The following is a 15,429-nucleotide window of genomic DNA, read 5'->3' as shown; positions in this document are numbered from 1 at the left end:
GGGTTCACTGTAAGCTGGATTCTGCGTATTTACCCCAAACTGAACTGCACCATACTGAACAAACCTTACTACTGAATCACAAAACCTTCCTCAGTAAGTCAGATACCACTTAACTAGGCAAAGGGTGGCAGAAACAGGCCTTAAGTAATGCAAGGAAACACAATGTTGGCTCAGCGGGGGCGGTGTTTGGAGTCAAGATAAGAGGGAGACACGTTAGCCACAATTCTCGATCGTCCTACACCAGGGAGAGCCAATTATACCACGATGCAAAGCAAGTGCACATGAGAATAGCAGTACTCTGCACTGCTGTAGGTCGCGTCGTGCTGTGCGACTCCATATAATCAGATCACGGCCCCTGCCCTGCAAAACATGTCTTCGGTTCTAACAGCACGAAGCAAATTGCCGGAGCAAAACAAAATTGGCTTTAAATGACTGAAATTTAACTATAAAGTATAGCTGGGTCTCATTTGCTTTTACCCTGGAAAATTCCAGGGAAGAAAAGATGAAAGAATGGTTCCTCATGTCAGCTTTCAAGATTGCAAGGGGAAAAACTGATGGATCGTAATAAGCTCATTTCAAGTTTTAACTTTTATCAGTGCTAAAGTTGCCCGAGGCAATCAAGCCTTAAAAATAAGCAAATAACTTGTAGCGAAGAACAGTGAACATTTCATGCCAGGGGGTAGCCTATAATTAGAACTCTACCGATTTTTCAACCAGGAGATTTCTTATTAAAAATGGACATGCACACCCACCTACATACTCTATATTTATTTATTTATTTATTTTTATAAATCTAGCTACCTCCCATCCAATCATCCATCCATCACGTGTATATATAGGTTACATATTTTTTTTCTCAAAATCACCCCCCTTTTCCAGAAGTTTTTCCAACAATTTTGTTTGAAATTTTTATCAAAGTCATTATCATCACCATTAAACAAACCATTACTTTGATGGCTCGATAACTAAAGCTGGGAGATTTGGGCAGCTAATTCCATTAGCCTCTTTTGAAAATCCCTGCCAAACAAAAATGACTTTCTCTAATCCCTTTTAGCAACAGAAATCAGAGGTGTTTCAACATTATAGGAATATGAAAACATCTTCAGACATGAGAATGATTTGCGAACGTGTCCCTTTTCCTTCCTTACAGCTCAATTTGCAGTGCAGATCTAACCTTAGTCTCCCCCGCCAAACAAAGGGTTTTTTTTTATCCTTACTGGAATGTGTGAGGGATGGCTGGAACCAAATTCTGGAGGTGCTCATTAATTAAACTCATTAAACTTTGGCTCTAGCCCATCTCTAGTTATGAAGAACCTCTTTAAGTAAGGACTTGCTCAGATGCTACCAGGCAGTATTCAAAATGCTATCTTTCAAAAGGTACACATTTTTTTTTTGGTTTCATTTATACGCACAGGGCACGTCAACACATGCATTTACTGCGCAGTAACTTACTGCGCAGTAAGTGGTTTTTAGGCTGGCGTCTACACATGCAGCTATTAAAGCACAGTAACACTGTGTGTGGACTGACTTGAGACTAAAGTCAGTCCCAAGTTAGTCCACACACGGTGCTACTGTGCAGTAAGGTGTCTACATGTGCATTACTGCGCAGTAACTAATAGGGCATAAATTTGACGCCTGCATGATGCAGGTGTCAAATTTAAGCCCAAGCTGGTGCAAGTCACCACAGCTACTGAGCAGTACAGATGTGCAAGTGCAGACGTGAGCCCATACTGTGCACTAATTTTTGGTTATTGCACAGTAACTTAAATTACTGCACAGTAAATGTGCACATGTAGACACATCCATAGAGAGCAATAGTTTGATACACTTTATTAACAAAGGTAATGTTTCTTACATTTAGCAGCCACCTAAAAAAAAAGGGGGTGCAGAGATGTAATTCCACACTTTGTTTTGCATTTCCGTCTGTAAAAGTTAGAACTAGATTAATTGACATTTAGTTTGGGTAAAAAAAACCCCAAAACAATAATAACATGGTTACTTACTGATGTGTATAGGTATCCTTCACTGTTCATTGCTAAATATAATTTTGTTTGAACCCCCTGAATAGCCACCACTCGTAAACCCACAGGGATGAGGTTAAACAAAGCTAGGAGGGAAAGAAAAAGAGAACAAATAGAAACATTACTTTCTTTTTTAGTTTAAACATGTTAACATTAAGACAGACAATTAATCTATAACTGTGAGACTCAATCGGAGCAGGTCATACAAACCTTCCTGTCCACTGGCGGTAGCAGCAATAACAACATATAGCTTTATCATTGTGCATTTCATTGGTAACTCAAAAGGTGGCTTGACTTACATTATTTACATTTTACAGACAGGAAAACTGAGGCACAGAAAGCTGATACGTCTCGCCTAACATCCCCCAACCAGACAGCGACAGAGCTAGGAAATAAGTTGCCTGCGACAGCCATGGGCAATAGTTTTAGGTCAAAAACAAATTGTCAAGCAAGGCCGCTATGGGAGGGACCAAAACCCATCAATGAGACCGGGTCCGGTTCGGTGATTAGCACTGATGCAAAATAGGGAAGGGTGAGGGTGGGGGATTCAGAAAAATTTAAGCATTTAAATGACATTTTCTTTTTGAAACAGAACTACATTTTAAAAGATGGAGGGACACCATCAAAATAGGGTGAGGAACCTCGGGACTAAACAAATATGCCTGTTCGCAGGATAAGCCTGTGCTTTCCATGCTCTTGCACCATTTGTGCCATAACAGTGTTGGTGTTTGCGGGCAGCGGGACTTCTGTTTAAATAACAAGGAAATGGGGAAGCAGCTAGCGAAGTCAAGAAAGAAGCAGAGCTCTGCCTCAGCTCAAATTCCCGGCTATTGTAATAGGGTGTAGCAGCTTGAACACAAATAGAGTACCACGTACCTAAGAGGTCCTGGGCAGGATTAAAAATGAAGCAGGAATAGGAGGGCTATGAAAACTCAGAAGAGATGACATTATAACCCATAGCTCCCCACTCAGACTGGTGTCTAAATGCAGAGCTAGGATGAAGGTAGTGCTGGAGGGATGTTGTAGCAATGATGGATCACAGATTACATGAGAGGCCCAAAAATGCCCTTGCGATAAATGAACGCTGCGTTAAATCTTATTTCCAGTGCATTATTACTTGGAATAGTTTTGGTATTGCTGGTTGTTGCTCAAATGCCATTTAAAACCAAATGGCGAATTAAAATAAAAACGCCTTTTCTTTTTTTTTTTTTTTTATATATATATATATATATACATACACACACACACACACAGACGTATAAAGGAAAGCAACACAAAAGCTTCAAATTCCCTTCTCAAGCTGACAAGCCCCAATGGGTGATGTTGAATTAAAAACCAATTTGCACCTTAATCGTATTTAATACAGACCCTAAATTCTGGGCATGGGGGAGAGTATCAAAAAAGACTTGGGAAAAGAGGAAATGTGATTATATTCTCCTTAAAGAAGGTTACATCTAGTGTCAGAGCATGTAAATGCCCATAGCACCATTGATGTCTATGGAGTCTGAGCTATTTGTGCCAACAGAAAATTGGGTCCCAAACACCGCTGGGATCTCTCCCTGGCTTAACACCACAGTGACGGCTCAGCCTAGCTAGCACAGGTGGCAAAAGCAGCAGACGCAGCAGCAGAAGTCTTAGCGTGTTAGCAGCCCAAATACAGGCCAAGACTCCCGGCAGGTATAAACCCCGACTGCTCATGCAGGCACCAGCCAGCGCTCCACATCTCCAGTGCTATTCTGCCCCATGCTCACTAGCAGAACCGTGCTGGGGTCGCTCTGCAGACTGCCCTGTAAACACGTGAACTTGGACCATGAACCTTCCTCTTCCTCACTGCCTGTCCAATCAGTCTAGATAACTAGATCTAGTGGAAATATCTAGGACCAGAGGATTGTTTCCTACACTGCAACAAGAGTGCATCAGAGCCACGGTGCTGCACAAGAAAAACATTTAAACAGCAATATGTGGCTTTCCATGAAATAATCCTCAGAAAATTAAATATACATATTTAATTGGCCCCAACTGGCTCCTATACACATATATATAAATACATACACATATAAAAATAGATTTTATATCTATCTATCTATCTAGACAGGTCTGGGCTGTCCTGGAAGAAATGTCCTCAGCCAGCTCCATTTACTGTGGAGGCAATAGTCACAGCCTCCTGCCGAAATAGCTGCACGAACAAGGATGCCTTGGGGAAAAAAGCAAGCAGAAGCAAGGGAGAGGGGACCCACTCTTTTTTCAGTTCTTTCCTCTGAGTTTCATCTGCAACCAAATGTGTTTGCTGAGACCTACCAGCACCAGCTAGCCACAGTTGCACCAGCAAATCACCTTTTCAAAGGGGAACTCAAAGTGCTTCAGGTCCTCTCTTGTGAATAAGCAAAGGAAGGGCCCCCTCCAGGGTATAAAGCTTCTTCAAAACTCAAAACTCTGATGTGAACAGAGAAGACATCCTTTTTAATGATTAAAAATGAGATTTCAAACATCTCCAGAGCAAAGACCCGCATCTGTCAGAGAAAGATCATTTTAAACGGGCCTTGGAAGGACTGAGACTACCTGTGAGGGAGAGAGACTTAGGAGATTTTCTGGTGCAAATGGCAAAAAACCCTCTTTTGGAGCTCAAAGGAAGGGCAGCTTAGCATTTGAGTCCAGAATAATGGGGATGAGCCCCCTTCCCTCACAGGAAGACCCTTATGAGACAGGAACGGGCTCTGGGATGATAAGTCAGTCAGGACCAAATATGGGACATCTTTTATAGTCACAGAAACATAGAAAATGAGGGTGTAAAGGGAGCTCAGGAGGTCACATCTAGTCCAACCCCCTGCTCCAAGCAGGACCAGCCCCAACTCCATCATCCCAGCCAAAGCTTTGTCTACCCAGGTCTTAAACACCTCCAAGGATGGAGACTGCACCACCTCTCTGGGTAACCTGTTCAAGTGCTTCACCACCCTCCTAGCGAGAAAGTTTTTCCTAATATCCAACCTCAACTCCCCTTGCTACAACTTGAGCCCATTGCTCCTTGCTTTGCCATCTGCCCCCACGGAGAAGTAAGCATTGGGCTGTCCTCAGCATTCGCGTCCAAAAGGTGACAGCAGAATGCTTTTTTGCGGTACGATCTCCCACGTCGGGAAAGGTGTTGCAGCACAGCCCTGATGCATCCATTACTAGGATGTTTCAGCACTCGTGATGTCTGAAGGCTGATTTCCAGGTAGACGTGGTTTGAACAATTTGCATGTAGCCGTGTATTTTATCTGGCAACGGTGCATTTTCACGTACCTTACAAATGAAAATATATTAGCCAGATGCATCTGGGTGAATGTCAGGACTGATCCCCATAATCTCTACCTTTCTACAATGCGAGAGGTCCCATTACAACACAGCAAAATAAAGGGCAACAGATTCATGGGAAATAATGGGCAATTCAAGGCATTCTGCCTAGTACATTTAGAGGTTGCAACACAACATTATACATCAGCCGAAAAGACCACATTTGCCTGTTTGTTTTATTTAATGAATGAATTTAGAAGCTAAATCAAGTATAGTTGTTTCCCATAATTTGCCACATCCAACCAGCAACAACTGTTTTAAAGAATGGCAAGGGACAGATAGCTTAAATTTGATCTTACAGATTCACCATCTCACCCCTGAGATGGTCATTAGAGTGGCAGGAGCATTTTCCTTTCCGTCACCCACTGGATGGAAAGGGTCTCAAATTTGGGAGCATCTCAAACAGGGTAGGCTGGCCTTGCAAAACTTGGCCTACCTCTTGAGTTGTTCCCAACACCGTTAATGCCGGTACACGACTGATACGCAGCAATGGTCTTAGCTCTGTTGGGTCAGTCGGAAGCAACAGAACAATGCGACATGAGTGAAAAATGATGCGATAAATCAAACATGACATCTTATTGCCTTCTGGTCCTCACCCATCACCGTGGCATTTGAGCACCAACTGAAAATGAAATCAACTTTCACCTTCAGCTACTTACAGCAGAAGAGAAATGATGTATTTAATTATTTACAAGGCCTTGATTAAAAGCTATTTGCCTTATGAAAGAGGAAAACTATCCTTAGATTTCCAATATATTGCTTGATCAAAGCATTACACAGCTGCCACCAAGGGAATACCCTCGTCAACGCTTGGTTCTTCACAGCTTTTTGTCAGAATGAAAATTTAGCTTTAGTTGAACGCAGTGGTTGTGTTCAAGGCTTAAGGGCTATTTACTCAGACCCACATCCCCTGTTAGTCATCATTTGGTGTGCTCCATTCATTTTTTTTAGTTAAAGACGACCCAGAAACGTTTCACAGACAAGGCCCGAGAAAATTGCTTCGATACTGAAGTCATAATTAAGCTCAGACTTATCAGCAGAGTTGGGGGGAGAACTGGAGAAATGCAAACTCCAAAATGCTGATGAATTCTCATTTTGTGAAATAACTCAGCTCTATTCGAATGAGACCTCTGCTTAAGAGGGGAGATAACGTGATGCTATTTCAGGTACAATGAGTAGGCGAGCAAATTTTTTGTGTTGAAAAAAAAAATCTAATAAAATCCAAAGGACAGTAATGAACTTCAGTCGATTACCATGGAGATAACATTCAGATTGTTTTTCATGTGTGCCACAAGTCTTCCTCTAGTTCATTTTTCTCAGTGTTTTTGTATGGCATTTCCTTCAGAGTCAACAGCCAGTGCATGCACAATGTTAATGCTGCTAACACCCAGCCAGCCATCCTGCAACAGCAACATTTTAAATGGATTTATATGGGGGGGGGGGGGGGGAAAAAGAGACACTATCCTTCACAAACACACCGTTTACTCTCATGGCACTTACTATAAGTACTGTCCTCCTCTTTTGTTCCATTAATTTCTCCATCTGCTTGTAGCTGCAAGTGGTATCCTTGCCTGCTGTATAGTTTTGTGACTATACCTTTAAGCTGAGGCTCTGAAAGACAATAACAGTGAGATTAATTAGTGAAATCTGGATGTGCAGTCGAACACCGTCAGGTTTCAAAATAATTCTGCATTTCACGCTCTCTCCTTTTTCATTTTTTTTTTTTTTTTTTTTTACTTCCAGAAATGTCACATGCAAAACACCAGGACAAACATCCTTGTAACACTCCCTGTTTAAGTTAGGTCCAATCCCTGCCCATAAAATCAATTGCCAAATGATTAAATGCCACTTTCTATTGCAATGGAGGTAACGCATGAAAATCTGCTGCCAGCAAACACAAATTCCAGCAGTGTGACATTTGGCTTCAGGAGCTGTGCCCTATCTCATTTATGATTAGAAATGCGCTGGCAAAGAACACGTTCTGCCTTTTAGCAGGGTGCGAGTCCTCAAACGGAGGGAAAAGAAAGGAGGACTGAGATACCGTTAATACGAATGAGAGCCATATGCCAATCAGGAGCTCACGGATCCAGCAGCTCGGGTTTATCACAAGGACTGCTGCAATTCTCATGAACAACCCCCCATTCCCAGCTGATCCCAAGAGGACAGAGAAAAAGAAGTGAGAAACCACTCAATGAACAGGAGTAAAATGCAAGGGGGGGAAACCCTAAAATCCAACGCGTTGAACTGTTAAAGAAATATTACCACCAGAGTCAATCTTGTAGGTTAAATACACTCCCACCCCTCAATTTTGGATAGACATCATCTTCACAGTCCCCTTCCTACTCAACGTGAGAAAATGAAAGAGCCCAGACACCCTTCCAGACTCCGAAGCGAATGGCAACAGGGTTTGCTATGAAGTCTGTAATGTAAAGCAAATATCCAGGTCATGCACCAGAGGTAATTGCAATAAAACAGGTCTACTCCCACTGAATCCCAATGACATCTGCATTGTGGTCATTCTCCCACAATTATTCTTGTCGGGAGGTGATGCATTTTGCAGCAGCTCGCTCCAAACCATCTGAGTTCATTCAGAGATAAAACACATGGTGAAAGGATGATTTGTCATCCTCGACCCAAAGTTCCTAATATGTGGCTCAGGCTTCTAGTGATTGAAGGGAAATAAATCAGGGACGGTACGCTGCTGTACCTCAGCTGGGTAGGATCCGAAGGCAAAGGCTTGTGATAGTTTGCATAAGTATATTACTTCCTATTAGCAACCTTTAATAAGTGTGCTGAAGGATGCATAATTCCTATTCACCAACTCATTTGTCAGGAAACTAAACCAAATGCTGCTCCATTTTCTTGCAATAACATGCTCAAAAAACCCCCACAGACCGCTGGCAATTTTAGGCTTCCTTTTGGAATTAGTCGCCTATTACTCGGGTAGGTAAGAAATGGCACCTAAGAGCAAAATAACAACATACCTGGAGGGCTCTGCCTCTCCCAGGTACAAAACCCCGTTGACTGGGAGACTGATTCTTCATGCAAGCTACACACACGACCGGATGGATGCAAGAGGTATGCATGATATTCCTAGAAAGGGGCAGGGGATGAAGCATGGCTAACGTCTGGAGGCTGATGACTAAAGCAAGCAGCCTGTTCTCATGCAATTAGCTCTACAGCAAGATGCAGAGATTTGACAGAGAAGGTAGATCTCAGACCACGAAGTTACTGAATGTGCAGGCAGAGGGACCACACAGTAAAAAAAAAAAAAAAGGGGGTGTGTGTTTGGGGAGAAGGGATTTCCTTTCCATTCTTCCTCCCCTCCAATAAATTGTGTGTGTGTGTGTGTGTGTGCGTGTCTGAGAGTTGCCAGGCCAGTATATCACCGGTGTATGTGCAAAGACGAGTGTGCATGTGAGAAAGAGAGAGCAAGCGCCGGCGTAGGTCAAGCAAACACCCGAAGGAGCGTGCGATGGAGGAACTGGCACTGTGTCCATGCCCACCAGATCAGACACATCAGCCATTGCCACGCCGGCACACTCATTGCACCCGCCGGGAGAAAGCAGTCCCCCCTTCCTTCTTTCCCCACGCACACGCCGGCCCACCTTAAACAAAAACCGACCCCAAAGAGAACCCGTGCCAACCTGGTCGCCGCCTTCGCCTTTTCTTGGAGCCAAAGAGTTTGACTCTGGAAAACACATTCAACTTGTTCTTGTCGCAGCTTCCCTTGTTCTTGCTGGGGCTGCTGACACACTTGCAGGCATTGGATTTCTCACGCTCCCGGGCTTGTCTCTTCTGGCGGATCAGGGAGCTGGCGATCGCTGCGGCCATCGCTGCCACTGCCCCGACACCACTGCCGGGTCAGACACAGAGGATCTGGGTGCTGGCTGCGGGCGCAGCAGCCAGCATGCTGCTCTCTCCTTCCCCAAAACCGGGGGCAGAGAATCGTGCTCCTGACCGCCTCGGTGGCTCCGGCGACACGGGCACGCGGGTTGGAGCCCCCCCCCCGCCGGTCCCGGGCTTCTCCCCCTCACAACTTCTGGCAGGGGAAAGTTTGCAAGCAGGGCTCAGTGTTTCTCGGGAGATGGCGTTGATGGCTCGCTGGGCAACCCTCCGAGCTGCTCCGGATGCACCGTTTGCACGCGGACGAGGCACATGCGCTTTGGCACAAGATCGATTCAGCTTTGCCTGGCCTCAGTATTTTTTTTAACTTTTCACCCACCCTCCCCTTCCCATTCAAATCCCAGCAAACACCTGTTAGACTCCAATAGGGTCCAGCTGATGCAGGGCTTCCCGGCTGCTTTGTCCTTTAATCCCCTCCCTTCCCCTTCTTCCTGAAGAGGAGATCCGGAGCACAAAAAAAAATTGCACAGCGATGGAGACACTGGGATGAGGTGGCTGCTGCTGCTGCCGCTGCCAGGAGCCCTGGCTTGGCTGTCTCCGCTGATCCTCGCAGGTGAAGCTCCCGCACAGCCTCTGCTCCAACGCTGCCGCGCTTGTCTTTTTTGCACTGCAACACTTCTAACTATTCAGTCAACAGCAACAGCTCCCCTGACGACTAGTTGCCAGCAGCACCAGTGCCGATACTGCAGCTGCAGTAGCCTTCAGGCAGCGGAGACACACGCGCTCACACATTGCACACGCACCGGGAGCTGTGCGCTGGCTCCGGGAATGAGACGACGCAGCGAGCCCCTTCTCTCATCCTCCCCACCCCTCCCTCTCCCTCTCCCTTCTCCTCCCTTCGGCGAAGGCGGCAGCCTCACAGGCTCTTTGTGTGGCTCCTTCCAGAGAGCAGGACCCGGGGAGGGAGGCTGGGAAGCGTGAGCTGCTCAGAAAGGTGCGGCACCATCAGCAGCATCTCGGTGCGGGCCCAGAGCGGAGGGGGGGGGGGATGCTGCATGAGACACAGGGCACCTGCTCTCCAGGCGAGGGGCAGACACCCAAACAGACGTGACCGTGATGAGTAAATACTCAGCAGCTCGGGGACAGGGACTGGATTTTCCCCTGGAAAAACAAGGCCACCTGTCAGGCAGAGCCCAGGGCAGGGTTTCAAGCAGCATGAAGGAGTCTGGGGGGAGGCAAGGAGGTGTTATAATGGGAGCATCGGTGCTTTCCACCCTCTGGTTTTAACACATCCCTCTTCCCTCCTTCCTGCAGGCACCTGCCCCCTTGTCTCAAGCACTTGGGGGGATGTAGCAGGGACCCAGTGGACCCCAAGGGTCCCTTTCCTTTTCCTCTGCCCCCCGCCATCACCCCTTGCTCCAATTTCTACCTGGAAATCCCTGCAGGTGGGGGAACAATTCTGGCTTTTGACCCATGCCTCTATTTCCCTCTGCCTGGCCCTCTCCTTCCTCTGTGAGCCGCAGCCCATCCTCTGCCTCACAGACCCACTTGCTCCCTCATCTCTCACTGCATGGACGTGGTGGCTGAGGTCTTGGTTGAATGAGAGCAGAAGGAGCTAAACTCCTGGAGACGGGAGGAGTTCAGGGGTTGGAGAAGGACCCAGCCGGCGTGGGGAGATTGGAGGCAGCGTGGCCGGCCACATCCCATGATTTAGAAACCACCACGGTAGGATGCAGAAGCCTCAGTCTGCCCCGCCGAGTCCCAGCACCCGCTGCAGGGAGCGAGGGGATATCCGCAGCTCTGCCACTGACTGCCTGCGAGACCCTGGGCAAGTCACTTCCTCCCGTGAGAGGCGGGCTGCTGAATCGAGGCAAACTCCGGCTGGAAATGAGATGCGAACGTGCACACGTGACAAATGCCGTTGCAATGTGCCATTGGAGCACGTTACCTCAAGGGACGGAGCAACTTTACCATTGCTTGCAGTCTTTATCCAGGACTGAACACCTGTTTAAAAGATGCGTTATAGTCAACGGTGCCGGGCTGGGGTCATCGCTGTGGTCCAAAGGTTAAAGTTGTTTCTCAGGGTCCTCCACATGTCTAAATCTTCAGTCCTCACTGCTGAGACGGAGGAAGAGGGGCTGAGAGAGCAGCTCTTTCACTGCACTAATGTTAAGTCACAGGGCTGAGCCAAGACCAGGAACTCACCCCAGCTAAATCAACCCAGTGGGAAGTGGCCCGAAATGATGGAGATCCTCCGTAAGCCCAGATGATTGCTGATCTCTGGTACAGCATCCGCCCAGGAGCTTGTAAGGGTAACCACGGCTGCTTCCATAACATCAGTTTTCTTCAACACTTCTAGAGACCGTGTGCCCCCTTCTTTCTCTGCCGGATGCATTTTACCACTAAGCCGGAGATTTCTGCACGGAGCATCTATTTAAACGTGAGGGCAAAGGCAGGCTCTCCTGACAGCTTTTTTCCCCACTCAAGACTCGGGCAGTGCTTGAACCTTCCTCCACTCTCAGTGCGCCGAGATGCAAACTAGATGCCTCGTGCCACAACGTGGGTGCGATGCTGCAGCTGTTTGGAAACTCAAACAGCTGGAGTGCAAATGTCCCCATCTTTGCAACAGCTGCATTTGTTTCCCTGATGAGCACTAGAACCAGTGCACATCTGGATTCATGTTTTTGGTGGAGAAGAGTTTCAGTCCCAGAAAAGTGAAGCGGAGCTAGGCCCCATTAGCAGAAACGCCGATCCCTTTGCAATATTTCTAATTCCCGAGTTGGATATTTAAGTGAGCCTGAGACCCTGCTTTAATGAGGTGGTAGGATGTAGCTAGAGTCACACGTATCCATCTGTTTAGCAGTTAATCATCATCTATACCAGTTTCAGTAGCTGGCTTCAATCGGGCATCTCCCTCTCTGAAGCATCCACATCTTCAGGCTAAATAGGGGACCACTTTGCTGAGCAGTGCCTCTCAGGCAGGATGCCACGGCACTCTCGAGTGTCTTGAGATCCTTTCAAGGATGCTGTGGGTTGCCGTGCAATGTTAGCACTGTTAGATGGGCAAACATGAGTCACAGGATGAATCCAGAGATGTCAAATAGGAAACCAGGTAACAAAAGCACTTGGACCTGTTGTAGTCTTTTTGAGCACTGTGCAGCAGTAGAATCGCGCTCTCATTTTCCTGTAGTAAAAAAAAACAAGTAAAAAACGAAGAGCCAGCACTTTCCAAGGGGTGCCTCGAGTCTTAAAAGGTTGAGAAGCACTGCTGCAGTGATCAGGCTACCCCATGACAGGAGTCACCTGGAATTTTATTTGAAATATAAATTGTTACCTGGTGAAATACTACAACCGAGAAGAACAGCTTTATGATTCAGAAGCATCACCGCTGCACCTCTTTGTCAATCAACCCCAGATGCGTGAAATCGGACCCTATAAAAGCCAGCTAACTTTGCCAATTAGCAGCAGATAGACTAGCAAATACTTTACCGTGAATAATACTTTAGTTGCCATTTATATGGGTCATACACTTCAGGTTTTCTTGGAATTACTCATTATTTCGCAACATTTTTCATGAATTTTGTTGATGCAACTGTTTGGTATGCAGGACGTTGAGGATGCGCCACTTCATTGTGATGGTTTATATTAATCATATGATATCATTTCCTTTTCCTGGATGGATGAACAGATCCTGTATAATCCACTTACCATTGCAGATGCTTATGGAAAACAAACTTTCCATTTGCTTTTTTTCTTATGCTAAGCGTAATACCTGCTGAGAAAACTCATTTGCACCAATGCTCATAGAGAAGTAACATAAGACGAGCAAAAAGTGCTGTATGCAAATCTGAATTTAAAGATCAACAACCAGCCCTTGATAGTTTTCTGCATGACACATGCCTCCAACAAACATTGTGAGCATAAAGAGCCCCTGATGATGCTGCCTTAGGATAGGAAGGATCTCACTGCTCCAGACCCAGCCTTTATAAAGTAGATTGCTTTAGCATTATACTGATGAGAACAAGTAAATATTGGCTTTGCATTACTTGATCGGCAAGCGTAATAAATGTGTTCTTTCCCATTCGCTCATGCTAGCAAAATGTAATAAATGCACGGCTTCTTATTTCCTGAAGCTGCTTTCCTGGTGCCTCCCAAAGAATTTCAAAATGCAGAAGGTGGCTAGCAAGTCTTGGGCACAAGTCCTCTTGATGCATCACTCAGAGTCAAAGAGTTAATCCCTCACCCCAGGAAAGTCAGAGAATCATAGAAAATGAGGGTGTAAAGGGAGCTCAGGAGGTCACATCCAGTCCAACCCGCTGCTCCGAGCAGGACCAGCCCCAACTACATCATTCAGCCAGCCCCCAAGCAAATCTCCTAGTACCAGAGGTCAGCATGAGACCTGTGCATGGGGCACGCTGCCCCAGTGCTACTAAAGGAAAGGATCTGGACTTCCATGTGTCACCGGCTGGATGGATGGACCTTGGTTCTGATCCATTATAGCAATTCCTGTATAAGGGCCAACAGCCTCTCAATTGCAAATATATAAGGAGTTTAGTCGAGGCTATTTTCCCCCCTGCAAGTGGCATTTCTGCTAATGAGCATTTCCAGCTCGTGATTCAGACACTCTCAAGTCCTTACACAGTACCGGACTCTGGTCCGCAGTAACCGAGAGATGCAATTTGCTCTTGTAGCCTCCTATACTGAGACTGGCTGCAGGGAAAGCAAAGGCTCTTTGTACGTGCAAGCCTTTCCCCAGTACAAAACCTATCACTGGCCCAAACTGGGGCCGAGTACCGTTGCCTGTTTTACCAATTCCAGGAGAAAGGTGCAAAACATCTGCTTTATGTGCCATCTCCCTGAATCATTTGTGCCGCAGCCGGTCCCACTGCGCTGCTGTCTTTCATGAGTTTGAATTTCTACAGAGTGCCTGTGGGCAGTACTGTCATGCAACATATTGTAAGTTTTGACAAGCAGTATAGTCTTTGCGGCTTGCCTCGTTGCCAGCTGTAGTCTTTTGGGTGCTTCCGAATCGAGTCGCTTCCCCCGCCCTCGACTGAGCAGGGATTCGATTTCGACGCACGAACGTCAACAGACGTGATCGAGTGCGGAGCAGCGTATCAATGCAACCCCGCGGTCAGAGGGAGGAAACCTTGTAGGAAAGATTGCGTTTGCAGGCTGCTTGTTAAGGGCATTTTTGATGTAACACACTTCTTTCCAAGGAATCGGACATCCTCTGTGCTCTGTATGGACGGTAATGATCTTAAAGATAATACTCCTCAAAAGCAGGGGCTTTGCTCGAGTGCATTTGGTCCGAATACTCCATCCTCACACTCCTACCAGCTGGGGGGAAAACTGCACACCCAATTATCTTCTTTTTGCCTTCGTGGGGTGCATCTGAATCTTTTTAAGGGAAAAATACCTTGGAGGAGAAAAATCTGGCCTGACTTTATCAGTCTCCTCACTGCAAACTCTTTAGGATAGGACTTTTTTTTCCCCCTCCCCATTACCAAGCACGTTGTCCATGCTCGACAAATAGTCGTGAAAAATGCTCTCAAGATTTATGGTGGGTACGACATGAGCAGGCCGATGCTGCGCTAACGCACGCTGCATGAGGATGCGAGCCAGCCAGAGATGGCACGCTTGATTCTGGTCCCATTTTCACCAGCGATCCCTTCAAGTAAACAGAGTTACTCCAGATTTGCAAGAATTTAAAGGAGATCTGAGAGCCTGAGCACAAGTTTGCACCGATGACCTTTACACTAGGCACGAAGTAGAAAGAAAGATAACCAGCTCTTCCAGGATGGCTGCTGAAGGTGGTGGAGGAAACAGATAATAGTCTTGTCTACAGCAAATACATATCCAAGTATAGAAGTAATCACAGGGCATTTACGCTGGGCAGAACTTCTTTTCCCTTGAAGTCAACTGTCTCAAACTTAGTTTGGTCTGCTTCCCCAGTTTCAAGTCAGATATACTGCCGCGTGCCTCTATGATTTCATGTTATGGATAATGAACCCTAACGAACAGCACCTGATGAAGCCAGTTTGGGTTCACGAAACTCACTATACATCTGCAATTTAATTAGTCTATAAGGTGCATCTCTACCCTGCCTTCTGCCATCTCTACCCTGACTTCAGACTAGCATGGCTACCTACGTCTCAATGAACTGTTCTTTTGCTTCCTTTTTCTTCAATTATATTTGCCTTGGTCCTTCTGCTTTCCTTTCCATCCTCCT

General features: G+C 46.3%; 1 protein-coding gene across 6 annotated transcripts in view; it reads right to left on the bottom strand.

Annotated features, from left to right (window-relative positions):
• FGF13 (fibroblast growth factor 13) overlaps positions 1-15,429 on the bottom strand; it is a 424,661-nt gene that overhangs the window by 72,514 nt on the left and 336,718 nt on the right. For 5 of the 6 annotated variants that reach the window (XM_006031056.3, XM_006031054.3, XM_025212732.1 and 2 more), the window contains 2 exons: positions 6,852-6,962; positions 2,004-2,107 (listed from right to left, as the gene is read on the bottom strand). In XM_006031056.3, coding sequence (XP_006031118.1) covers positions 2,004-2,107; positions 6,852-6,962 — 215 coding nt within the window. Of the gene's footprint in view, positions 1-2,003; positions 2,108-6,851; positions 6,963-8,998; positions 9,186-15,429 lie in introns of those variants that run through there. The other variant, XM_006031055.3, reaches the window with a different exon arrangement.

This window comes from Alligator sinensis, unplaced genomic scaffold (genome assembly GCF_000455745.1).
Source record: "Alligator sinensis unplaced genomic scaffold, ASM45574v1 scaffold1584_1, whole genome shotgun sequence".
Classification (NCBI taxonomy): Eukaryota; Metazoa; Chordata; order Crocodylia; family Alligatoridae; genus Alligator; species Alligator sinensis.
Note: the sequence above shows the minus strand (reverse complement) of the source record. Positions and strands in the feature narration are given on the sequence as shown.